At 49.2% G+C, this 27,750-nt stretch overlaps 1 protein-coding gene across 1 annotated transcript; it reads right to left on the reverse strand.

Annotated features, from left to right (window-relative positions):
• Positions 1–2,105: 2,105 nt before the first annotated feature.
• On the reverse strand, positions 2,106–27,750 carry VDAC1 (voltage dependent anion channel 1). Its single transcript, XM_079773237.1, has 9 exons — positions 27,519–27,750; positions 17,064–17,136; positions 16,485–16,534; positions 15,577–15,729; positions 15,437–15,489; positions 9,111–9,338; positions 6,375–6,525; positions 4,429–4,486; positions 2,106–3,041 (listed from the first exon to the last, which is right to left on the reverse strand). The coding sequence occupies exons 2-9, from the start codon at positions 17,128–17,130 to the stop codon at positions 2,950–2,952; spliced, it is 852 nt and encodes a 283-aa protein (XP_079629363.1). The 5' UTR covers positions 17,131–17,136; positions 27,519–27,750; the 3' UTR covers positions 2,106–2,949.

Here is a 27,750-nt window from a genome sequence, read left to right on the forward strand (position 1 = left end):
CCACCACAAGCCTACACAGACTGAATGGTGCCCTCATTGCAAAGCTCCCAGGGTAGCCAGGGCACAAGTCTTCCCAAGTTCCCCTGGAGCTCCCCTCTGAATACAGAAACCACCCCTGTTTCATGAATAAGCTTCCTTCTAGTTTCTGCTTGTTGGGAGATGGATTTAAACAGGACTTTTTCTGTAATAAATACACTTCAACCCTCTCCTTTGTCTTTGTCCCGATTGTTTCAATTCTCTTACTGGTGAGCTATCATGAACTCAAAGCATTTTACACAATCTTCTGTGATGCTGCATACAATAGGCATATATTTAAAAATGGGGAGGAAAATATTCCCTCATAATCCAAGGGCCCTTCGTACATTTCAAAATACCAGTACTATGCCTGGCATCTGACTGGTTGTACCCAGTATCCATTCTATGCCAAAACCCCTAGACCAGTGGTCGGCAAACTCATTAGTCAACAGAGCCAAATACCAACAGTACAACGATTTCTTTGGAGAGCCAAATTTTTTAAACTTAAACTTCTTTTAACGCCACTTCTTCAAAATAGACTCGCCCAGGCCGTGGCATTTTGTGGAAGAGCCACACTCAAGGGGCCAAAGAGCCGCATGTGGCTCACGAGCCACAGTTTGCCGACCACGGCCCTAGACAAATCTAACAAAGTTCACTTTGAAAAGGCTGCACATAATTATAAACCTGATGAAGACAGCATGGCAAATACTGAGGCCAGGTTTGGGGTGATCAGTTACACAAAATGCTAGAAATAAACCTGATACTTTGGAATTGTCACTTCCAGATATCCATAAAAAGGAATTTTGCCTAAAAATGTTATTGAGTGGGGAAAAAATGTTCATGTTTGTTGATCCTGGGTAATGTACATGTAGTTTGTTACTATTCTACTTTGTGTTTGAAGTTTTCACCATTATTTTTAAAATTATAAACTTATGGCAGAATTCTAAAACAGCTCCAATGACCCAGGCCTTCTTATGATTCCCTGCCCTTGAGTGTGGGAGAAATCAGTGAATATAGCACTTCTGTGATTAGGCTGTTAATATGGCACAACTGACTTTGAACATGGGAGCTTATCCTCAGTGGGCCTGGCCAATCAGGTGAGCCCTTGGAAGGAGTGGAGCAGTTATAAGTAAGTTATGGGGATGTAATATACAACATGGTGGCTACTATGCTGCATATGTGAAAGTCGCTGCCAGAATAGATCTTAAAAGTTCTTATCAGAAGAAAAAGTTGTAACTATGGCCCTAGCTGGTTTGGCTCAGTGGATAGAGCATCAGCCTGCGGACTGAAGGGTCCCGGGTTCGGTTCTGGTCAAGGGCATGTACCTTGGTTGCGGGCACATCCCCAGTGGAGGGTATGCAGGAGGCAGCTGATCGATGTTTCTAACTCTCTATCCCTCTCCCTTCCTCTCTGTAAAAAAAAAATCAATAAAATATATATTTTTTAAAAAGTTGTAACTATGTATGGTGATGGATGTTAACTACACTTATTGTGGAAATAATTTTGCAAATATTGAGTCATTATGTTGTACACCTGAAACTATAAATAATGTCTATTTTATCTCAATAAAAATAAAAATAACTTTAAAGCAAGGGTGGGGCTATTCCTGGAGATTTAAAGTGTGAGAGGGATTTGGCAGTGAGTGCTTCTGTCCCAGCTTTGAAGGTGAAGGGGACCACGTGGCAAGGCATGCAGGTGGCCTCCACTAGCTGAGAGTGGCCCCTCGCCGATGGCCAGCAAGGAAATAGAGACAGCTATCCTACAACCAAAAGGAACTGAATTCTGCCACGTGAGCCTGGAAGAGCACCCCAAGCTCCAGCTGAGAACACAGTCTGGCTGACATCCTCGCTTCAGCATTGTGAGAACGTTCACGGAGACCCCAGCCACAGCATCCTTGGATTTCTGAACTATAGACATGTGAAATAAATAAATGAGTGTTGTTTTAGCCACCAAATTTGTGATGATTTGTTAAGCAGCAACAGAAAACGAAAAATATCTCACACACACACACACACAGAACAGGGGCCAAAGAACAAGACCAAATGCCCTGTTTATTTACACTCTTCTATTAATAAAAACAACCGAAGGAGGACGAGGTTTCAATATTTTATTCAAGTTTTATTTTAAGTGATGTTAATTACAGCATTTGAAAGGGATGATCTAATTCCACACAATGGAAGACTCTAAAATGTACCCATTAAACTGCTAAAAAATAAACCGAGTGGCGAGGATACACAACAGAAGTCTAATTTAGGTTCCGAGTGTTGTCACCATGTGATTACAGTCACAGACTCTTCCCAGCTTGCAGCTGGAGCTCTTGGAAGCTATTTCATACTCTGGTGCAAGGGCGAAAAACCACAACATGAGAGGGAATTAAGTCCTGAATTTATTGGCTTCATCACATCCACCTTCTCCACCCCAAAATGGCACAAAAGAAACTACCACACCCTGAAGACTACTTTTGGTGCAAAAGAGGTGATGGACCGGGGTGGAAACAGGTCTAAAAAAGTCCCATCAGATGAGTTTGTACACACCATCAAATAGTGAGCCTCTCTCAGTTAGGGTAGGAAATCAAGATTCAATTCTCAGGAAGTCATAATTTCATACATTGAAGCAATACAAATTTACAAAGTGCTTACAAATCATCATCAGCTTCCGCTTGTAGCCATTTCTCGATAAAAAAGAAACCTGACGTCTCTAGCGGGGCTGCCAAGTTCCCCAAGTCTACAGCTGTGAGGACCTGTTTTGGAAATGGGTTTCTTCTGTACCTCTGAAAGGGTAACACCTTAAAGCTGAATCATCTTTAACCTGGAGGTCTAACATGATATTTAGCAATACTTGCATCCCAGACATACAACATTAAAAGGTACACTAAATTCTCAAGGTAGCTATGCTGCAAAATAGTTTAAAATTAAACGATTGTACAGTGTTCGTTTATGCTTGAAATTCCAGTCCTAGACCAAGCTTGTGGCCACCAGCATTGACATTCTTGCCATCCAGCAGAGCTGACAGCGTCAGTTTGATACCTGCAGGGAAAAATCCGGGAGGTGAAAGGGGGAGGGATGAAGAAAAGAAGAGAGAAGAAAAGTTAACACACGGCAGAATTTTGGAGCGCCCTGGCAAAACCACACCAAATTCAAAACCTGTGCCAGCTGCGTGATCGGGCAAAACCACATGGCCCTTCAATCTCTGTTACTCAGTGCCATCTGCCTAATAAACAGGTAGCCTAGAACGAGCTTTTTCAACCATCAATATTATTCCACGGCCTACCTAATCCACTCTAGGGGCTCCACTTTCCTTTTTCCTTTCATCGTATCCTGCTACCACTCATCTCTCTACCAATGGCACCAGGTAGTAAGCTTCTTCAGCAATAGCCCCTTGAAATGAAACCCCGATCATGAACCAGACACTGAGGTCTTACACTCGTACACACACATACACACAATACTGATATTTTCCCTTGAACAGCTTGATTCTGACATCATGTTATCTTAGACTAGAAGCCCAGTGCATGATTTAATCATGCACGTGTAAGCTGTCTGTCCGCTGGTCGGCAGCTCCGAAGTCCCTGGGCCCCTAGGGCGAGGCGGGGCGGGGGCGTGGTCCTCCTGCGGCCGGAGCCCAGGCCAGGGTCTTGCCTTTGCCTCCCGCCCAGGAAGGCTGGGGCCGCCGCCACGTGCTCCTGCGGCCCAACTGCCGCCAGACTCCTCCCCGGGGAGCCTCGCCCCTCGCCACAGCCCGCCGCCTCCAAACCTCCAAAACGCCGGCTCGGCTCACTGCCCCAGAGGCCTGTCTGTGCCACAGCACAGCCATGGCGCAGACACTGAGCTCGTGTCGCCGCTGGCAACGCAAGCTCAGTGTCCTGCCGGCCCAATCACCACCCCAGCCACCCCGAGTCCCGCCCCCTGTGTCACCCGCTGGCCCAATCATGGGCGTAGCGGAGTGATGGTAATTTAAATATTACCTTTTTATTATGTAAGATTCCCAGTGTTCAAAGGCCCAACCTATTCAAAATAACCCTAAGGAGGTCTTAGCTCCAGGGGCTGACCTAGCCAACTGTGCAGAGGAAACCTGCAAACCAGTTTTACCATGGGGATGACCTATGGGCTAGTTTTAAGAACCTGCTGGAAATCAGTATCAAGCATTATGTACACTGAAAGAAAAAGGATGGCAGAAAACAACCAAAATTGTAACATGTTAGCTTTGCTCTTCTCTCCTACTGACTACTTCTATTCTCCAAATGTTTTATAATGATTGCACACCTTTATAAACAGTTCATTATTAAACTTTATAGACATTCATTTGCAATGTACTGTGCAGGCACTTTATAAGCAATAACATAAAGCAGCAAACAAGAACCACAGTATTTTTTTTTAAGACAAAGAACTAATTTCACATACAACCAATACATACCTGGCTTTAGTGTCTGGGTGTATCCTAACCCTATCAGGCTGGAGTTGTTCACTTTAGCCTAGTAAAGGAAAACAGAAGACACAATAAGAGCTTTTTAATCAACCAACTCTAAACTTCAGAATCATATTCTCTTTTCTCATGACGACTTTGTTCGTGGGCTTCATTAAATTCACTATGAAACGTATCAAATTTAGGGAGACTGGTCTCAGAAGGGAAACTCAAAGAGTCAACACGATTTTCAATTAAAAGGATGCTATTATTTACGTTTAATTCCTGAAGGTATGAATGCCCAATTTCACTTATACAAGTAGGTCTTTATAACAGATGAGGACACTTTCATTTATGGGCCCTGAGATAAAAGGCTCTCTTAAATGGGAGACTTCTTCAAGATTTATTTGTTGGAATGAGGAAAAACAGCAAACGTGAGATGGGGTTTTTTGAGGCTTTTTTTCTTTTTAGGAAGAAAACACTATTAGAATTTTTCTCAAAAAAAAAAAAAAAAGAATTTTTTCATGAAAAAGAGAAGCAAAAATCTACTGACAATGAAGAAAGTTCAGCACTGACAAGCCAGAGTTTAAAATGGATATTGGAGTAAAAGAATGACCTAGCCCAGTGGTCAGCAAACTCGTTAGTCAACAGAGCGGCAAACCGCAGCGACTTGCGAGCCGCCGCGGTTTGCCGCTCTGTTGACTAATGAGTTTGCCGACCACTGACCTAGCCAATCACTTCAATGTCAGCAATTAGTGAATGTTCATTAATAATTAAGTTCAGTAAAGCAGTTGAGTCCATAATAATTTTGCCCTCATTCCTCTGCCTGAGTTGTAGGGAAATCCAGGCCTCTCCCTGACCCCTTTCTCTAAAATAAGGAGGGGTCAGGAGCAGAGCAAGCTCACGCCATGAGAACACGGAGTCCTGGTAAAAGCTGGTGCGTGTTTTCCTGTTCGAATGCTATTTTCAGACCTGACATCTCCCGTCAGAAAGAGCAGGGCAGGGGAAAGGAAGGCCTCCTGGCAGGCAGTGCCCCGTCTGGCTGTTCCTTTTTGCTCATATCATCCAAACAGCAAGGCCTCCTTCCCTTGGTTTTTATCTTTTTTCTTCTTCTTCTTTTTTTCCCCCCTTTGTTTGTACACGCCCAACACAAAAGGAGCCAAATTCAGTTCCTATTTCAAGAGACTTGAAATGGGCTGTCTGCAATTTACACAAACCAGCCCAGAAACCATCCTGCAACATCCTGAAACCACCCCAAAGGGGGTGCCGCCAGCAGTGCCCTAGGACACCAGAGACTGAGCTCGACAGGATTTAATGGGAAAACTCTACAGCAACCAAGAGCCCGTGAACAATGCAACAGGGTCTGCAAGGTAAGATGCCAACTGCCCAACACCAAGGCCTGTCTTCACGCTGTGCAATACAGGAGCTGGGCAAGAGAACGGCAAAGGGGGAGGGAAATGAGCTCTTAAAGCCTCAGTGCTCCAGGGAGCCCCGTTCTAGTCTGCAGCATGGAACCGGAACTGGTTAGAGGAGGAGGAGGCACCTAGCGAGCCAGCCTGGGTCAAGCCCAGGCCCCCGCACTTACCCAATGTCTGCCCTTGGGCAAGTTACTCAACTTCTCACTTGATCTTAGCCAAAAGTCCCAGAAACCATTACTTACTCAACTTCTCTAAGCTCCCAGTTCCTCATTTGTGATAACAGGGATGGCATGATTTTTTAAAAGGGCACCTACTTCAAGTGGGTTGTGTAAGAATTAAATAGAATAATCCACATATAAGAGGCTCCACACAGCGCCTGGCATCCACAGTAAGTACTGTTACGGTTAGCAGTTTCCTCTTTTCGAACTCTTTTCACAGTGAGAAAATCTCTAGCCAGTGCATGAAACTCCCACAGTCGTGAATGATTCCAACCTCAGGTCAGGTGGGGCCTAGGGGATGCGTGATTCCACAGGTACCCACCGAGAAGCAGGCTTCGGGGTCGATCTGGTACTTGGCTGCTATTCCAAAGCGAGTGTTACTGTTTCCTGCTGTCCAGGCGAGGTTAACGGCGGTCTCCAACTTCTTATTCACCTTCTGATAAATGGAGCCACCAAACTCCGTCCCGTCGTTTCTGCAAACAAGCGCAGCACAGATGCCAAGACGCCCAGGAAGGCAGGCTGGAGCAGGGCAGAGCTGCCCACGTCAAACCGAGGGCAGGGAGGCTGTAAAAGGACTCACCTGCTCACAAAACAAGTACCAAATTACAGGAAGCCCGACAGGAATGGAACAGATACCAGAGTCGGGAGGTTCGGAGCAAGGGATGGCTATTTCAACCATCACTGGGAACATCCAATGGCAGCTCAGTCAAGTACCCAGGCCCCACTGAACTTGAAGTTTGCTTCTAAAATACTCTTTAAAAATAGATGCAGCAACTAGGGCATTGGGATTCGGGATTCTGAGTGATTTCTCTTCTGCTAATATTATTGCTTTTTTTAAAGGCTTCTATCATAAAAATGGTAAGCAAAGGGGGGAGCAAATGAGACGAGAACACAGCCAGAAATGGCAAGCAAGGCTGGGCCAGTGTTCCTCAGCAGTCAGGCTACACAGCTGTTAGCACCACCAGCTACAGCCGCTGCTCAGGGACACGGCCAGAACTGAGCCAGCCCCTTGGGAGAGAAGCGACTGCAAGAGCTCAACCTACGGTTCAGACAGGTCCACCTGTGCATACTGCTGGTCCCTGCAGCAACATCTACCTTCCTGGTGGGATTTTGAAAAAGAGCTACTTGCTACTGACAGAATGTTTCTGGTCTTTCAAGGTGGAATGAAGCCCAGCTGGCTAGACACCTTCCTCTCTTCCAAACACTCCATATTGACTCCAGCCTCTGGCAATAGACCCTTCCCCTCCCTGACATTTTCAACATAAACAATGTCAAATTTCTGCCTCATCATTTTGGGTATTTCCAGTGGAAATGACATTGGAAACTGTTAAGGCAGAGCGTGGGCTTTAGAATCCAGAGCTTAGAACTCACTAACGCAAGAATACATTGTTACTCTTTCATTGCGAACTCTGCTTTTCACCAATATACTCTCCCTAAAGTAGGTGCTCATTAAATACATTCTAAATTCTTACGTCTTCCCCTGAAATTCAGCCAGACATTGTACTTCCAGAAACAACAGGAACCACCTGACTTGAAATCCTGACTTCTTCAGGAAGTCTGAGCATGCTACAAAATAGCAGCTTGTCGAAAGTAACAGATTTGAGTGGCTCTGGTATAACTCAAAAGGGGTTATTTTCTTGGTCTTAAATGTTTCCCAAAAAATGTCATGTTTTTCTGTATATTCTAAAACCAGTAACACAGCCTTCCCTTACTGAGTTCTCAAAACCATAAAGAAAGGGAACTCATTCAGATTCATCTCTATGCAGCACAGAGGGTGTCTGTTACACAGGGTACCCAGACTGGCTGTGTCAGCTGATCCCATGCCAGGTCCCAAAATAAACCACGTCCACTTCTTAAAAATCGTGAAGTTCAGGTACATGGGGAAAACAGCAAACTACCATTGTCCTTCCTAAACTGGTGCCAATTCCCAATTCCAAACCAAGGGAGCACTTTCCATTTCAGTCAAAACGGTAAATTAAAAAAACACTTCTATGCTTGTGGTATTTTCCTATGACTTTTTGTATGTTACCTTTTTTAATTTACATAACCTTTTTGCCCCTTTGTTGGTGTACATTTCTATGAGTTTTATCACATGTACAGACTCACGTGACCACCATCACAATCAGGATAAAAAACGGTCCCATCACCCAAACTCCTTCACGCCACCCCTTCGTAGTCACCACCTTCCCCCGCCTCCGAACCACCTGAATGAACATCTCTATAGTTTTCCTGTGACTTTTTAGTGTTAAAAGACTCAAAACTTATGAATAATATTCATTTATTATATTACATTACTTAATTATAGAAATTCCCTCAAAAAAAATGTGTTCATGGGAATGTGATTCATTTAGACACTGATACCATTTACTTGTCTTTTAGTTCCAGAAGTCTCTTCTTGAGTGACCTCTAGTGGAGAGAAAGAAATTTGGTAAAGTTGCACCCCATTTGTGCCACAGATTAGCTCCTCAAGTCCCACTGGGATTTTATGGATGAAATATTTGTTTCCCTTCACCTAAATCAGCAATGCAACGCTCAAGTTTGATGACAAAGGGCTCTCTCTAACCCAACCCATAATTTCCTCTTCCCTTCGCTATACTGTCCAGAAGTTAGTAAACTTCTCAATGCTCCACCACGCAGAGGACACGCTGTACTTAACTGAGAAAACCATCTCCTAATTTGTCTCCCATCCTGATCCTCACAGGCAACAGACGGAGAAAGAGAGAGCTGCACCTGTCCCCCCCACTTTGTTAACTAAAACCGGAAGGCCCTCCGATGCCCGTAAAGCTGCAGGGAAGGGACACTCCTCTGGACTGACATCACACCCTGGGTCCGTCCTTCTGTGTGTACCAGCGACCGCAGTTACTGTCCGCTGAATACAAAGACCCTAAGTCAGGTCCGGAAACCGGTAGGTGGGAAACAGAAAAATGGTAGCAATCCATTCGGCTCATCTCATTACAACCAACTCACTGGACAGTGATTGAACATGGAGCTTAGGCGTAGTCATGAAGAACAATCCCCTGCTGCACACACTCGCACGCCCACACTCACATGCACTTACACGTTAGTGTGAAGCTGGAATTCATCAGTCTTGTAGCCAACGGCAAAGTTGCTCTGGGTCACTCGGGACTTCGCCGTCTCGAAATTCATCTGGTAGCCAGCCAGCCAGCCCTCATAGCCCAGCACCAGGGCGCCCCGGATCGAAGGCCCGGCGATGTCGAAGTCCACGTCGCAGCCCAGGTTGATGTGCTCCCGCTTGTACCCTGTCTTGATTTTAGCATTTTTTTTCCTGCAGGAAAAGAGATTGTATTAAAATCAGGAGCTAACTCGCCTTGTGACAACCATGCCGAAAAATGCAAAATTTAAAAAAAAAAATCCGTTTAAATGGGGGGGTAGAGGGGGAACCCGCACAGAAACGGTCCCAAATCTCCCTTAAGCATAAGCAGCTGCTGTGCCACAACAGGCAGAACACACCCTGTCGCCCATCAAACCCGGTCTGCAGACATGCCGACATAATGAAGTGAGCACACACGCCTGGACACAGCACGAGCCGTTTCCTTTCACTTCCTCTCCGTGTCTCCTGGAGGGGCCTCCACAGGCATTTATTTATTGGGTGGAGCGCCATCATGTAATTATGAAACAGGTGCGTCTGCTGTTTTCCAAAATCGGTGAAGAAAGCACTATCTAAACAGCAGCTCTTGTTTATTGTTGTTCATCTTCACCCGAGGATATGTCTCCATTGATTTTTAGAGAGAGCGGAAGAGAGAGGCAAAGACAGAAAGAAACATCGACGTGAGAGAAACACATCGATTGGTTGCCTCTTGCACGAGTCCCGACCAGGGCCCGGGCCTGGGAGGAGCCTGCAACCGAGGTACATGCCCTGGACCAGAATCGAACCCCAGACCCTTCAATCCAAAGGCTGATGCTCTATCCACTAAGCCAGTGGTCGGCAAACTCATTACTCAGCAGAGCCAAATATCAACAGTACAACGATTGAAATTTCTTTTGAGAGCCGGAAACCGACTTTTGCGCATGGGCCACGAAGTTTCAATCGCACTGTACGTGCGCACCTGCATGTGGTATTTTGTGGAAGAGCCACACTCAAGGGGCCAAAGAGCCGCATGTGGCTCACAACCCGCAGTTTGCCGACCACTGCACTAAGCCAAACCAAGTACGGCTAAACAGCAGCTCTTAAGGAGATGGTCTGGTCATCTTCTGACTTGGTGGCTCACTTAAGTAAAAAAGAAACAAATACGAGGTCTTGTCTAAGTAAGTACAACAGCTTTTAATTAGTATTCATGAGGCCGCAATGAGAACTCGGCACAGACAGCACCCAGGGCCCTGCAGTCACAGGGCCAGGAAGACCCCAGGTCCAGTCTGCTGCTCCCAGGCTTGTGGGGGACCAGGTCGGGGCCTCCCCTGCCTATGATTCAAGACCCCGCACTCCTCAGGACGGGGAGGTGAGCTGTGTCACCTGCAAATATATTGTCACCATGCCTTTTACCAAAAGTCAACACTGGAGACAAGATCACATCTATCAAACAATATTTATACTATTTACACCTGATTGTTTCTGCCATTGAGCTACAAAATGGACATCTCTCACGGACAGCAAGCTGCATTCTCGGCAGAGATCAGGGAAGAAAGAAGATCTGTCAGAGGCCCAAGGACTTCACAGCCCTGTCCACCCCAGAGTCACTCACACTGAGGCTGAAGCCTCCCTAGCGCCTGGCCTATGGGTCCTAAATATCATTCCCTCCTAAAAGGAACCAGTGTTCCTCAGAGAAATAGTCGATTATAGGTCACAGGAAATTGCAAGGTGAGCTTGAGGCATCTATCAAAGCCTCATGGATACTGAGGCTGGGGCAAAAGGACTTGACAGTTAACCTGAAGAGACTCCCAAGGGCTTAAACATGGGGAGCATCGTAAAAAGTAATATCGGCATCCCTGGCCAGTGTTGTTAGGTGGTTAGAGATCTGGCCCGTGCCCAGAAGGATCAGAGGTTCGATTTCCGGCCAAGGGCATACCTGGGTCGCAGGTTCTTGATCCCCGGCCCCGGCAACCAATTGATGTGTCTCTCTCTCATCTCTCTCTCTCTCTCTCTCTCTCTCTCTCTCTCTCTCTCTCTCTCTCCCCCCTTTCCCTTCCTCCCTTCCACTCTCTCTTAAAAAAAAAAAAAAGTAATCTGAGCAATAAACTGAAATACATCAAATATGTTTAAATCTATGAATTCATAACAACAAAACACACACATTAGTCAGCCTTAGAGGCTAGAGAACCAGTTTGTCATTTTGAAAAGATTAAATAAAAAAGGAATTAAACATTTATTCTACCTTTCATATAGTAACTATATCTCAAGGTAACTAAATAGTTGATGAGAAGTTTCTCTTTATTAAAATACTCCAGCTAACAAAGGAAGAGGGAATTATCACCAATTTGCAACCCTTAATGAGTGGGTTGGCAAAAAATAAAATTCATAATGCCACTGAATTGTACACTTAAAGATGGTTGCAATGAATGGCACTAACATGCAAGGAGAAAACCAGGCCTTCTTTGCACATCCCAATGGACTCGTAGAGTACCGTGTATTTTAGTACCTCTCCCCATGGAATATAAACATGACGAAGCCTCTACACTTACAGGAAATATGGGGGACAGGGGAACAAAGATGGAAACAACAAAATTTATATGTAATTCTATAGGACAAATAATCTAGTTTCAACAAATAAATTGCAAGGGGAAAAAACAGAGAGGAGAGGAGAATCCAAAATTAGGAGCCATATAAATCAATTTTTGCAATTTTGCATGAACAATTTTTGATTCTATAAAAAATCATGCAATTTGAACAGACTGGAGATTTGCCCATATTAAGGAATTGTGATTTTTTTTTTACAATGTAATGACATTATGGTTATGCTTTTGTAAAAAGGAATCTTATTTAAAAATACATCTATAATAATAAAAGCATAATATGCTAATTAGACCGGACGTCCTTCCGGATGTCCTTCCAGACGACCTTCCGGATGAAGCTGGGGCTGCAAGGGAAGCCTGGGTCCCGGGTGCCAGAGGGAAGCCGGTGACGGCAGCCCGGGGGAAAGAAGGCCTACTCTTGCACGAATTTCGCGCATCGGGCCTCTAGTATTAAAATATTTACAAATGAAATTGTGTGATATATTATTTGCTTCAAAATAATCTGCAGGTGGGAGGGATTAATTATGGATGCATAAAGAGAACATGGGTTGATAATTCTAAAAGCTGGATGATAGGAACATGATAAGGGTTTAATATATTTTTCTGCATTATTTTGTGTGTTTGAATTTTTTCATAATAAAAAAAAAATGTGAAGGTTAAACATCCCAAGTCCTCAATGAGACAAGAATTCCAGAGGTCATAGTTGAAAATAAGGCCAACACCCTTCCCAAGGGACGCTGAAACCTGCCACTTTGGCTCAAGTTGCTTCTGCACATTTTCACCAGCTTGGAAGGAAAGGCATCACCACCCAACCAATTATCTCTCAATAAGAAAAACTCAGACCTGTTTTGGTCTGTCTGCTCTTTGGGGGAAGAAACCTGGATTTGGGCCAAGCATCGAACTGGCACCAGGCTGGGCAGGATGATTGATGAAAAGACAGCTGCTCGGGGGCTGACATTTAGATAGAGAGGGAGACCAAGAAATGTAAAAAGTGGGCATCTCGTAACAACTAGGCGAAAAGCGGCTGCTGACCACAAAGTGTGAGGCCTGGGGCAGGGCCTCTGACCACTGGTGTGTTCCAGCCGTCCTGACCGTGTACACAGCACCTCCAGTGTCGCCCTGGGTCCTGGCCAAGGACACCAGGTCCCCAGAGAACGGGCAGTGAGTGCTGGGGCAGTGACTCAGGCTTCTCTCCAGGCTTCTGATCTAATGGAGCATTCCACTGCTCGCTGTTTAAACAGTGGTGCTAATGTGACAAGCACCTGAGAGGGGCGTGACTCTGATGCGTGGCTAACAAGCTGGCTTTACCTGTGTTAGTACTCAGTGTGGGTGCTGGTCCCTAGAGGAAGTCTGCAGCCTCATCCAGATGTGGTCTATACGCAGCTCCTCATGGAAGCCAGGATGCTTTCCCAGACTTTGGGAAAGCCAGCTTTCATTTCCAATCTCCATCGAGTCATCAAAACTTTCCTCAAATACCCAGTAGAATGTGTACACCTTGCACCCACAATCTCAGTTTCAAAACACCCTTCTTCAGTTAAAGAAACCAAGGGTTTTTGGAGAAATGGTTGACAGCATGACTAGGGAAGAGCAAGAAGCAGCTGAGTCTGGAGTATCTTCTGAAGAAGTACTCAAAAAAAAAAAAAGAAAAATGATAGAGGCTGGTCCAAAATACATAGGATGTCAACTTGAAGGTGCTTCCAATGGCCATATCTGAGGGCAATATGGGTAATAAAATAATAGTAATGGATTATAACCCATAGAACAAAATTTCACGAACCCATACTGATATAAATAATTGGTAAAATAGATAAATGGAAAAGAAAGAAAAGCTCTTCCTCACAGTAGAATCCCAATGAATAAATGTAGAAGGGATGATGGGAACAGGAAATCACCATTTGCCAATCATAATTGTCACAGGCAAGCATCACCAATGGATACTAATATTTGTGAGTCCAAGTATAAGAAACAGAATGTTAGCATAGTCTCAAAGTTTCTCCCCACAAGATACTTATTATTTACCAAGAGAAAAATAGTAGCTTTACCGAGAAACCTGGCAAACACCACTTTAACCACGTGGTGCAATCCGCGTCACCAGCAGTGAGGCATACTGACATACATATACCTCCTGATATCACACAACACAGCAGCTCCCCCATGGTTGTCAAAACTGCATAACCTGAGGTTAACTACGAGGAAACATCAGACAAACCCACGGTGAAGAATTCTACAAAAGAACTGGCCAGTCCTCTTTAAAAGTGTCAAGGTCACGAAAGACAAAGGAAGACTGTTCCAGGTTAGAAAAGACAAGGGAGACTTGACAAGTAGATGCAATGCAGTTCCCTAAACCGAATCACGGACCACAAATAAGACACCAGGTAGTTAGCAGCAACATCATTTCCTGGTTCTGATCATTATAGTCAGGTAAGAGGCTAACATTAGGAGAAGCTGGGTGAAGAGAATAAGAACATACATTTTTGTATATGTTAACTACAAAATATTTTGAAGTACAAAGTTAAATAAAAACCTTTCCTCTTATTTGAATTACTGCAGGACCCAGAAACTTCTCTGCAAAACTCCCAAAGGTAGTGGGAAATCCCTTATAAATTCCAAAGTGTGCCACCTAGGGCAGGGGGCCAAGTCCTAGGCAGCAAAGTCAAGCCTGTGGGCAGGTACAGCAGCCCCTTATCCCATCGGAGGCTTCCTCTGGGTACTTTCTCCCATCACGGCTGGGTGCGGAGACAGGAAGTGGACCGGCAGGAAGCCAATACGCCTGCAGGAGCAACTCCAGCAAAGATAAGAACAAGAGTCAGCTCAGCTCCTAGCCAATGGGCTTCAGATCATCCATAACCAACTTATAAAAAGACTGTGACCTCCAGAGGCAGGAGCCCTGTCCACCCAGCCCCTTGTAGTCATCCTGCACCCCGTACAGTGTCTAAACTCGGCAGGTTCTCCCTCTAATCAACACCTGCCAAGGGGGTGGGTAGTAAAGGGTAAAGGGGGCCAAATAGATAGTGACAGAAAATGACTTGACTTGGGGTGTGGGCACACAATGCAATATATAGATCTTGTATCATAGAAATGTACTCTTGAAACCTAAAAAACCTTACTAACCAATGTTACCCCAATAAATTTAATTAAAAAAAAAACACATGTCAGAGGGAAAGGAAGAGAAGAAGAAAGGGGTAAATGAGATGGAATGGCAAGCCCTGGCTAGTGCAGCTCAGTTGGTTGGGGAAAAAAAAAAAGTGTGTTCTAGAAGAGAACGATCCCAGCCACTGTGAAAGGTGCCCAGCAGATGAGGCCGACCAACACACCAGCTTGCCTCCTGATGTGCCCAGTAACCAACAAGCCTAATTTGTTTGTGGCTGAAGAGCCTGAGGCAAAAAGTGTAGCCTCAGGAGCCACCTTGCAGTTAAGCCCACACACCGTGTGTCCCCAGGACACTGGGAGAGGGTCCAGGCATGAAAAACGGAGCTGTCACCAGAGACCAGTTAGCCCTGCTTCCAGTCGTCGCCCACTGCCCTAAGCCTCGGCCACTGCATTACCATTACCAGCAGCCTCCCTCGCATGAACCGGAGTGTAACTGGACCAGAAACCCTGCAGCCTCCGCGGCTGAGGCCAGGACAATGACAGCGCAGACTCTTACTATGAAACACAGCCAACCGTTCTTGCAGAGAAAACAGATGAGATTCTTACCCAGTGTTTGGGGAGAAGGATGAATCAAAGGTCAGCTTCAGTCCACGTGCAAGCTGAACGGAAAAGAAATTTGCCAGTAGGTTTAGTCACGAGGCAGGCCAGCAGGTGCCAATTAACAAAAATGTCTTTTCGCAGGTTACCTGGTCTTCCACAGTAATCTCCGTGCCTAGTGTGTTGTCCGTGTTCCATTTCTCTGTAAAGGTCAGACCATACTCAGTCCACCTGTACTTGGTTTCCAGACTGCCATTCACTTTGGTGGTCTCAGTGTTGGCTGAACCTGAGCTTGTAAATTCCTTTAAAGGAAGAGAGAGAGAGTCACAACCTGCGTATCAGCACTTCTTTACATCATTCCAACCCTAAACAGACTGTACTCCCTTTATGCAGGAGGGGACACCCTGAACGTGTGGGGCAAAAGTTAATTCCGTGATTCACTTAGATATGTAAAGAACAGAGGGGGCTGACGGAATCTGCTAATTAAAAGGACCTATGGGTGATTCTTTATCAGCAGGCAGCGTCCTTCCTCCCCGGTCACTCTTGGTCTGTACAGCGAGCATGTCAAACTCAAAGGCTAATATGGGCCAAATAAACGAGGCATGCGGCCTGCGGGCCGCGAGTTTGACATGCTTGCTGGACAGGAAGGCACTGCTCCTTCCGTCCGGCCTGCAGCCTAATAAAGAGAGAAAGCACTGAGCTGATGCTGACAGTGCAGTAATTCAACCCCAAAACTTCCTTCCAGCAACTACCACCAGCACAATCTAAGACAGGCCACTAAGATCTTTTTAAATAATCATGTGGCATTAAATATAGATCAATTTTCAAATAAAACTGACACCTGCCCCACATACCTGGGAGGGTTAACAGCTGCCGAACTAAGGACCTATTAGTACGGTTCCCCTGGGCCACCCATTCCACAGAGAATGCAATAAGTGTGACCACTACAAACTGCCACAAACGAAAAAGTCCCTTCACTGGACTCTGCACCCAGAACACAGCAGTTACTTATTGATCCACAATAACACCCATGCTCCATGCGGGTCAGACAACTTACCAGTCCACTCTCAGATTTTGTTTTCAACTCAAGTTTTATTAAGCCGAATCCTAAAGAAAGAAGATGGTAACGTTAACAGGTCAGCTAAGTAACCGAGAGCAGCATCTCTGCCTCCCTTACGCTATTTCAAAACGGCACGAGCGCCGAGGGCGCCTGTCTGCACCGCCGCTGGCCTGGGTGCAGAGCTCAGCTGCCGTGGCACAGCGGCAGGCAGGCAGGCACACACCTGGCCCCCACCTGCGCTGCCTGCAGAGCCTGAGAAGAAGGTGCATGACCGCGTGGGCACATGCCGAAGGATGGGCTAAACTTAGAACTCGCTCTCCACTGCGGCAGCAGCCACAGCGGCTGCACACCTGGGAGAGAGAACAAGCATGTCCATCCCCCTGTCTGCAGCAACTCGTGAGCCTGCCCCTGCTGGCTGCACGACCAACACTGCTTTCCTAGCCACGGAGAGCTGATCTTTCTCCCTGGGTGTGCAAGTTCTGCGAGCTGACTGACCCAGGTCTCTCCGTGACGGGCAAAATCCCAAACATGCCACTCCAGTCTGTGAGCTGAGAGGCCGCCCCACGCAATACTCACCATAGCCCTTGGTGAAGACGTCCCTGGCGGACTTGCCAAGATCAATATACGTGGGGGGCACAGCCATCTTCTGCTACAATAAAAGAACCACCAGAACAAAGACATTGGTAATTACGGAAATCAGTTTTCCATTAATAAGATGATTAGATATAATGAACAACCAATAAAAAGCACCAGCACTGAATTCCAGGTACCTTGCTCTCCCAGGTGTGGACAGAAGCCCGTGCTGTCTCATGCTCCTTTTTTGTGGCCGGAGTATGAGACACCGGTAAGCATTTGTTGACAGCAGACGGCCTGACATTAGACCTCTTCTCCTCGGCAGCCCAGCCGAGTATAGGCCCAGCGTATGATAGGAGTCAGTAAATATTTGCTGAATGAATGAATTGTCAAAGACACATTGCCATGAGCCAACTACTTTACTGAACTGCAGAACTCTTGCCAATAAAAGATATCATCTTACAAAATTTCAACTGCCAGGGCATTAAATCCCCAGAATAGAAATCAGAGCTTTTCATGGCAACCTATTTTCCATATGGATCTTAACTTCATTAATTCAACAAATATTTTTTTAATATATTTTCACTGATTTCAGAGAGAAAGGGAGAGGGAGCCAGAGATAGAAACGTCAATAATTAGAGAGAATCATTGATCAGCTGCCTCCTGCACGCTCCCCACTGGGGATCAAGCCCATAATCCAGGCCGGAATCGAACCTGGGTCCCCTCAGTCCACAAGCCGACACTCTATCCACTGAGCCAAACCGGCTAGGGCTCAACAAATATTTATAGTGTATCTAATATGTGCCAGAATGGACCCAACTTTTCACGAAACTTTTGCATTTTAGAGGAACCCACTTTTAGAGTATCATACTCCTCACAGGGAACAGAGTAAACCTCAGGCAACTCTTCACATGAAAGGCAATGCACACACATCTCCCCCCAAAATTTAAATTCAAACATTTACTGAGCACCAATGTGACTTTACTTTTTAAAACCAACTATCAAAGTACTAGTTGGGATTGTTGCTTATCACTAAGTCAGTCAACAAGCACTTATTTATTAAGCACCATGGTATTTAAGGAGGGCAAGCAATTCAAAAGTCCTTGCCTCAAAGACCACACCACATCCCTAAAAGAGTCTGTTTGGACACATCATGTACACAGAATTAAAAGCTTAGAGCCAGACAGCATCATCTTCTGCATCTTCTCCCTCCCCAAAGTCTTTAGCCAGAAATTTAATTAGCCAGAGGATGGTTCCATTAATTTGTAAAATACGGCATACCTAAATAACCAACTGCTGCATACGCCCCATCTGAACGCACATATGCTCACACAAATGAACACCGACATGGCATGTTCCCGGTAAGAGGAACCCACTGAAAAGTGGCCCAAGGGATCCCAGGGGACCAATATCACAATCGAAGTCCCATTTCTGACCAAAGCCACTTCAAGCACATTGCAGGGAGCCCGCAAGACCAATGAGCACTTTGCAAAAGAAACAACTATAAACTTGTAATGTAAAATGGTGGCCCACGCCCTGACCAGTTTGGCTCAGTGGATAGAGCGTCGGCCTGCGGACTGAAGGATCCTGGGTTCGACTCTGGTCAAGGGCATGTGCCTTGGTTGCGGGCACATCCCCAGTCGGGGGTGTGCAGGAGGCAGCTGATCAATGTTTCTCTCTCATTGATGTTTCTAACTCTCTATCCCTCTCCCTTCCTCTCTGTAAAAAATCAATAAAATATATATTTTTTTTAATTGTGGTCCAGGTCCCATATTACTCTCTTCAGAGGTTCTGCTAATTCTGTCAGAACCCAGTTTCCTGTCAGAGCAGAGAGCAGCCCAGTGGGCTGTTTACACTATCCCATTTTGTTGCTGTTATTTCTTACCCATGATCAGTCCGGAACCACGGGCAGCTCAGTCCACATTAGGGTCAGGGCACAAAGAACCCGGGAGAAGAGCCATTCTAGGCTGTCCCCACAGGCTCTTTCAAGTCTGGAGACTCCCCTTCCACCCCAAACAAACCCCATAGGCACACCCACACCAGGACAGACCAGGAAACTCTCCCCCAGGTCCTCCAAAATACCCCAGCCTAAGGCATACGCCCCAGCATGGCGCCCTCCCAGGAGCAATGAGACAACCCTGGACACATCTCAGCAAGCTCCCAGGGCATTCTCCACGCCCCCAGCACTACCAGGTATCAGTGGACTGAGCATCCCTCTTCAGTGCTGCCTCCTCCCCAGGTGGACCCCAGACTCAGCCCCGGGATGAGAGGGAGAGCAGTCCAGTGGCATTAACTCTGGGTCAGCTAAGACCTCCCCGTCCCCCAGGGCCAGGGCCTTCCCAAGCACCGCCCCGGCTCCAGGACCAGCCTGGAGCGTCTTTCACATCTGGACAGGTCCATCCCCCATGGAAAAGATGAACACTCACCATTTAATGTTCCCCAAATGCCCTCTCATCACTAATCCCCAGACCCGAACAGGCAAAGCCACCTGTCAAAAAACACTCCACGCACAGTAAGCATCACCCTAAGGACAGGGCCAGAAGGGGATAATCCTCCAAGGACAAGGGAGCTGGGTTAGCAGAGGGAGCTCTGATGAGGCCAGGCTCTCCTGGCTCCAGCTCAGAACCAAACTCACCCCTGGACCAGAGGGCACACCCACCAAGGGGGCAGGAAGATGGCTTCCCCACCCCCCCGGAGGCCCCCGAGCGGCCTGAGTTGTAGCTTCCCCTTCTTTTTGTGCAGTCTTCCTTCACCCTGTCTCCTGCTGCGTTTGTCTGAGGGAAGGCCCAAGGCCACTCTGCCTCCGAGAAACTCGGCCTTTTTACAACGGCAAACGGCCAGAAAATGCCATTTAACACAGTTCTCAGCACCCACTTCAACAACAATTTTATTGTAGAAATAATGACTCTGTTCATGTTTTCCAGGCCAGCACTGGAGGAGAGAATTCAGCATTCTGCTTTCTCGTTTAATTCCCTGCCTGCGCTAACTTGGAGGCTGAACTCTGGCCCTGGGCCCGCCCTCCACCCCAACCAGCTCACCATCTGTCCCTACAGCATCCAACACGTGTTTTCAGAAGCCCGGCCTCCAGAGGCTGAGCCTGAAGCAGAGCACTCAACATGGGCAAAGCAGGCAGCCCTGGAGCAGAAGTCAGAAGGCTATCGGGGGAAGGCAGGACCCCAGGTCTGTGCCTGTGCGATTGCTTCAAGGCACAGCCTGAGGAGCACAGCTCCCCAGAAGTGGGAAGTGAGGGATGGGCAGGGCCAGCTGAGCAGACCTGGCTGCAGTCACTGATGACTTTGAGAAGGACCAATAAATCATACCAGGAGACAGGAGTCCCTGGTTCCCCTCCATTGCCTGCCAGCCTACCTACCCAACCATTCCCTGGCTGACCTTGAACAATTATGCAAGCTCCACTCCAGCTCAGGAATGAAAATCCAGCCCATACTAGAAGCTCAGAGGGGAAAGATAGTATATCACCCAGCATGGTCTGCACAACACTTACATAACCCCCGTCTTGGGGGGCATTTCCTCCCTGACTTGGCAGCTCTGCTCCCAGCCCCTCCAATACCCCTACAAATGCACACCTACCCACAAATCGCACCCTTGAACTCAAAGCATCCCAGAGCCTGTCATGCATAAATTTATCCAAAACATGGAAAAAGCTATGTGTACAAAGATGCCAAGGCCTGGCACATAGTAGGTATTCAATATAAAACGTCTGTTTAATGAGTAAATGCGCAATGAGCATCGAAGTGTTTTTATAATAGGAAAAAAAACAGAAACTAAATATCTGACAATAGGGACTAAGTAGGTGACAATGTAACCAGGAAGCAGGAGCTCCCACTGCAGCACCTCCAGGGATAAGGGGTAGGGAGACCCACAACGAGCATCCCTACCCCCACCTTGGCCTGAGGAGAGCTGAACTCGGGCTGAGACCAAGAGCCTTCAGAAGTGAGCACCACCACTCTGGCCTCAGAACCAAGCGTGGACTGCATTCTAAGGGCCTTAGAGAGACACTTTAGAGTGAATGACACACCTGTGTCTGGGAAGCTCACTCAACAACAGGTTAGCAAAAATGTCAGAACAATATCGACTACTGGTGTGGAAAATGGCCACTCCCATTCACGCCAAATGGGAGTACTAGGTACAGTACAGCCCTCCTGGAGCCGATTGCTGGCAGTGCCACTTAAAGGAGGCGTGCATTAACCCGAGGGGCAATTCCACCGCTAGGGACTCACCCACCATAGTCCCCAAAGCAAGCAAAGACAAGGATGCTCACTGCAGAAGCAATCGAAATGTCCCTCTATAGGCAAATGAACGAATAACAAGTAAGGTACTTGCAAACTAAGGAGCTCCATGTGGTAAGCAAAAAGAATGAGGTGAATGTATGATGGTGGCATGGGAAGCTATCCGTGATACAGTTAAATGAAAAAAGCAGGTCACAGAAAACCTGTAGTTCCCTGGAATTAGAGGACAGCCCTTTTACATACACATCTGTACATGCTCACGCATCTGTGAGTGAATGGAAAAGCCTGTGGAAGGATCTAGCCCATCTGCAAACGGGGCTGCCTCAGACCTGCTTCTGGAAAGGAAAGGGGGTTTAAGGAAGGGGTGGAGCTAAAATAAGATTTTCATTTTTTATTCTACTTCAATATTTAAGTTGTTTCCATATATTGATTTTTTTTCAAGTTAAGGACAGAACATGTAAAATTTCAACCAATGCGTCTGCAATTGAGCCACGTTGCCCTTGCAATGCCGCCAGCCGCCTTCATTCTAAAAGGCTGTTGCAGCAGGAGTGCCAGGAGGAAAAGCCACCTAACAGAGTCAAACCACACTGAGACGCGGGGTTAACACGCAAGGCCCGTAGGGGACACATTCTGCTCCCAGGTGACAGCCTGCGCTTTGGCCACCCTGCCCGGAAGCCGTAGGGCAGAGCTCCCGGACTTCAGAGGCTGAGGACTGCCTGAAGCACTTGTTCAGAGCCGCCCTCTCAGCCTTCCGCTGCCTAACAGGCAGCACAGCCGCAGGTGCCCCGAGAAGCGTGGGCTGCCTGCCCCGAGCACCCCAGGACCCCCAACTGACGTATGCCCTTTTCTCTGCAGAGGCGCCCTCAGGCAGCAAAGCCTTCGTGCCCTCGAAGAGCCAACAACCACTGCCATGGCTGACACAGGGCGCAGGTGGCCAAGGCCCCAAAGCTCAGCTGGGAACAGCTGGGAGGAAGATATGGTTGAAAGACCCTATCTTCAAGAGTAAGGGTACCCCAGGACTGGGACTAAGCACCAGGAGCCAGCCCGCCACAGCATTCCCCAGCCCATCGGGGTGCCCGGGCAGCAGGACACCGTGACGGCTGGAAGGGGTGGGAGCCTGCAGAGGTTCCAGGCCGCGCTGGCCTTCCCTAGCTGAGTCACTTGGGACAAGCCACTTGTAACTTCTATTCCCAGGGTCTCGTTTTGCTCATCTATAAAATGGAGCAAACAATAGTACCTTCAGGCCGGAGTTGCTGCAAGCAAAGGTAGAGCACGCAGAAATGTCCGGCACAGGGAGCACTCAATAAATGGTAGTGGCCGAAACCGGTTTGGCTCAGTGGATAGAGCGTCGGTCTGAGGACTGAGGGGTCCCGGGTTCGATTCCGGTCAAGGGCATGTACATTGGTTGCGGGCACATCCCCAGTGGGAGGTGTGCAGGAGGCAGCTGATCGATGTTCCTCTCTCATCGATGTTTCTAGCTCTCTATCCCTCTCCCTTCCTCTCTCTGTAAAAATCAATAAAATATATTTTTTTAAAAAATAAAAAATAAATGGTAGTGGTAACCGCAATCCATTATTCTGGTGGTTGTTTGCCCATCCAGATCCACTCCTGCTCTGTCATTACGGACTGTATCAATGGGCTGTGGTTGGGTTTGGCCAACAGGAGGCATCAGCAGAAGGTGGGAGTGAGGCTGGGGCACTCATCCCCAGGCCCAGACCTCGGGTGGGCAGTGACTACTTCCCACTACCCACGCCCACAGTTCCTGCCCAGGGGCCCCTCCCGGTTCCAAAGGACCCCTGGGGCCACACCCCTTGTCTGGTGTCCCACCTTCCACCCACACCTTTGGAAATGACCCCTTCGTTATGCTTCGGATTACCCTGAGTGCGTGTGTATCTGATTCCTGCGAGGCCCATGGCCTACAAGGCAATCATCACCATCACCATCCTCATCAGGAACCTAGGCTTCCCCTGGGAAGGGAGAACTGTAGGCATGCCTTTGGCGCTGCCATTTCTCTAACACTATTATTCCGGGTGGTTTGTCAGGGCAGAACCGCGCCTGCCTATAGGAGGAACATCAGACCAACCAGGGATTAGTGCAAAAGCAGAAAAGCAACTTCCCAAGCCGGAGGCTAGCCCAGCTCTGAAAGCCAATCTGTGGGGCCCACACCATGGGGAGCCTCCTGACATACTCTACCCCATACTTTCCCACCAGAAAGAGGCAGGCCGGAGCCGCCCCTGGCTGGGACTCCAGGATGCTGGCAAAGCCCATGTCCCAGGCTCTGGTAGCAGGTCTGTGTTTTCAGTGCAGCTGTCTTCCCCTCCCCCTTCCACATCAGGCGCAAGCGGGGGCTGCAAAGCTGTTGCTTCTATTTTAAAACATGCTGGGAGCCGGGCCACCACCAGCACAGCCTTCCACGAGCCTCAGGAGGATGTCGCTGACGTGGGGGCAGCCTGCCCACCCACCCACCCATCAAGAAGGCCTGGGAGGGCAGACAGCATGCCAAGGTCTGGGTCCCAGGCACACCCAGGGCTCCTGCCTGATCTCGAGTTCCCTGGAGCCTCACACCTGGCTTGACCCGCCGGGGTTAAAACAGACGGTGCCTAGGCAGGTGGACTTCGGAGCCAAGTCCTACTCTACCACTCATCTAGACAGGTGACCACCGGCAAGTCACAACCCATCTGCACCTCCCTGCTGGCTGGACGGAGGGCCGGAGGGCGCTGCAGGAGGCCCTTAGACCTGCACTCAATTTTTCTTCAGCTCTAATCGGGGGAAAGAGCATCACTGTGAGGACTACATTAGATGAATATAAAGCACTTAGTATAGTGGGTGGTGCCTGACAGGTATGCAACAAGCACAGTATTGTTATTACTTTCATTTTCTGTATTTCTTATTATCAGTAGGGTGCTGCGCAGGATGCTGAAAGGTCACCCTGAACCACGGGGTCCAGAATCCTGCCCGGCCATAAAGAGGCATTGTTTAGCTGAACAGTCCAGCCAGGTCCTGGAAGAAGGCCTCCCACCTCATCCCAGGAAGGCGGACCCTCCTGAAAGACACTCGTGCCACTGACCTTGTGACAAAGAGGGGTAAGTGCACTGACCGCTGTCCACTGACAGCGAGCCTCCACCCAGCTATGGGCCTGCGCACTCCGATCCGCGTAAAAGAGTAACTTCCCCTCGGAACTGCAAATTCTACTTTTCCAAAGGCGTTCACATTGATTAGGTCCTCACCATGGCCCCTGGAAGGGCGGGCCAGACAGGCCTGACCCCAGCCCCACTCCCGCTGAGCTGGGTGACCTTGGGTGGTTACCTCACTTCTCCAAGCTCAAGCCTCCTGACCTGACATGAAAACCATACTCTCTCCCCTCACCGCTCCCCCCCCCACACCTACCCCCCAGCTGCAAGATGGTGGATTCAGTGTCACACACCATAAGCCAAGGCCCCAGGGCTCTGCTTAGCAGGCCCTCAATAAGCAATGACTGATGATGAATCACACTTTCACAGTGGAGAGACTGAGGAGCAGGAACAGTGACCAGACCTGTACTAGATAGGCCCTCTGGCTCCTGTCAGAGCTGTGTTGTGAGCTCAGTCTGCTCTGCAGAACTCTCCAGCACAGCTCTGGTTAAAGGGCCCACACTCCCATTCACCCTCACCCCGGAGAGCAGGCAGGAAAAGGGAGCACCGTGCTCAGGCCCAGGGGAAGATCCCACGGCTCGCCTTTCTTCAGGGGGAGCCCAAGGCCACAGACCCTCTGGGCACAGAGGGGCTGTCTCCAGGCGCGGCTGGCTCTCAGCCACACTCAGGACTCTCTGTCACCACCACCAAAGATGTCACATCATGAGAAATGCCATCAAGGGCAGAGTGGACTTCAGTGCCTCGGAGCATGTTACCGGTAAAGGTGGGGGTGAATGTGGCCCATTACTTCCAGCTTGGAGGTCACTGTCCACATCTGCCTAGTGTTCAGCAGGACCATAAGCCCACCGGCAACTCCTTACCGTACGGCCCTCCTGAGCCCCTATGTCCGTGCCTGTGGAACAGCAGAAATAAAACTGCATGCAGTGAGCAACTGAGAGCAGCCCACCGCCCAAGGCAACGCCAGCAGAAGCCAGCAGGGAGGGAAAAGGCACCAGGGCCAGGCCTTTGGGAGAATTCCCGTTCACCCGTGTTACCCTCCCCTGCGAGCCCAGAAACACCAGTCCAACAAGTTTCCCACAGGACTTGGGGAGTCACAGAATGAAGATAACATGTTTAAAGGAGTTATTTCAAATAAGAAACAGTTTTGCCTCTCACTGCGCTAGGGCTGTCCATACTGTTGCAGCTCTTTGAATACTGTATGTGTGGCTCTCCGCTAAGCACGGCTATTTTCTGGAAGTGAGTGAGATAGATGCACGTGTCCCTCAAAAAGGATATGCAGGATCAAGGGCCTGTGGTCTGGGCCTGCAGCCACTGCATACGTCCATTCAATAATGCCACAAGTACTTAATGAACTTCGATAAGCCACATGCTGGAACAGCAAAAACTATCCTGTCAATGAGGGTGAGTTGACTCTTAAAATAAAAAGCAAGTGTATGTACCTCACAGACCCTTCTCAAGTGCCCACTGTGCGCCAGGTGGCACCAACCCAGGCACCGAAAACAAAGCTGCCTAGGGCTTAACCCTGCCGGTGCAGGAACTCAGTCCAGAACCGGGATGGAGAGAAGGAAGACAGGCCCTGGGCTACCTGCCCTGGCCTTGCCAACAGCCTATCAGGCAAAGGAGCCCACCTCCCAATCTTCTCTGGAGAATGGTCAAGGGGATGGGGCCTCGGATGGCACAGGCCTAGGCTTAGCCCAGGTCTGCACCCTCATTCAACTTCCTGCTCCAGCCTGACCCTGCCTGTCTTAAAGGATTTTTCATGAATATCCTGAAGATTACTCAGTACCTGGCACACAAAAGCTTAATAATACGTTTCAAATAACAAGGGTTATGTGTGTTTTTTTAATGTTGTTTTTTTGTTTGTTTGTTTGTGTGTTTTTTTGAGAGAGAAACATCAATCGGTTGCCTCTGGCATGAACCCCCACCTGGATTGAACCTGCAACCTGGGTATGTGCCCGGACCAGGAATCCAACCGCCACCGGCCTTTGCATGCACTGGGCGATGCTCAACCAACAGAGCCACACCGGCCAGGGCAACAGGGGCTACGTCTATGGAACCCTTTGGAGAACACCACGTAGAGCAAACCGGTCTACTGGAGAAGGGTCAGATCCTCCTAAAAAAGCCTCAAGGGTAAGGGTCATGGCTTCTGATGAGGCCCTTTCCTTGCCAGGCACTGCTCTGAAGGCTTCCTGTTCATCAGTTCATTTTAGTCTTCCCCAAAGCCCAGCGCAGGAGCGGTGTCATTACTCCCATTCTACGTATGGGAAAACTGAGGTGTGGTTCCCTCGCAGCTGTGTGACCTTGGACAAGTCACTAAGGCTTCGGGCCTCAACTCCAAAGGGCTCTGAACCGGTTTCCTAAGTGCACGGCCACATCTGGTTAACGAATGAGAGCCCGGAACAGGAATCCTGCCGTACCCAGAGAGGCCACATGGCTCTGGGCGCCTCCTTTTCCTAGGCCTAACCTCCTGCCATGGCCCCGGCCCCGGCCCGGCCCCTGCGGCCTAAGTCGACTCCCGCCTCCAGTTCCGCCCCGATGGCGCTGGCACACGCGGACAGTGCCGGGCGCCAGCTCCTCCGGGCGTGGAGCGGACAGGGCGCAGGGGGCTGGGGGCGCCGGGCCACGGCCGTCACCTGAGCTCACCCCGCGGCGACAACGCGGCCCCCACCTGTCCGTGGGCCCGGCCCGCGAGCGTGGGTGGGTGGCGGGCGGGTGCCTGCCCGACTCGCTCTGGCTGGATCCAGGGCCAGAGGGCGCCGCCGGAGAAGGTCACCTAGACCTGCAGCCGACTGGGCCTCCGCGCGACGGCCCGTGCCCCTCCACCCGCAGGTCCCCGCGGGCCTGCCCCGGCCGCAGGCGCCTCCGGATGTCCGGCCTCCCGCTCCCCGACCCGGGCCCGCTCGCCACACGCCCGCGCGGCCTGCTCTGCCCGCCGCTGACCCGGCAGGCCCGAGAGGGCCGCTCCGGCTCCCCCCTGGCCCTCGCCCACACTTCCCCGCCTCCTCCCCCTCAGCTCCCCGGGGGCCCGGGGCACGGCCCGGGGCGCAGGCACAGCCCGGGCCCCTCTCCGCGGCGCCTACCTCGGGCAGTGGCGGCGGGCTCCGCGGCGGGGACGGCGGGGGCTGCGGCGCGAGGAACCCAGCGAGCGGCGGGACCGAGGGCGGGGCAGCGCGGACGGCGGCGACGCGGACCCGCCCCGACCCGGCCGGTCCCGCCCAGCGAGCTCCGCCCCAGGGCCCGCCCAGGGACACCGCCCGGGCCCGGTCCTGGGTCCAGGTTCCGCTCCGGAGCCGCGCTGCGTGTGCGGGCTCG

The sequence above is a fragment of the Cnephaeus nilssonii genome, assembly GCF_951640355.1.
Source record: "Cnephaeus nilssonii genome assembly, chromosome: 5".
NCBI classification, from domain to species: Eukaryota; Metazoa; Chordata; class Mammalia; order Chiroptera; family Vespertilionidae; genus Cnephaeus; species Cnephaeus nilssonii.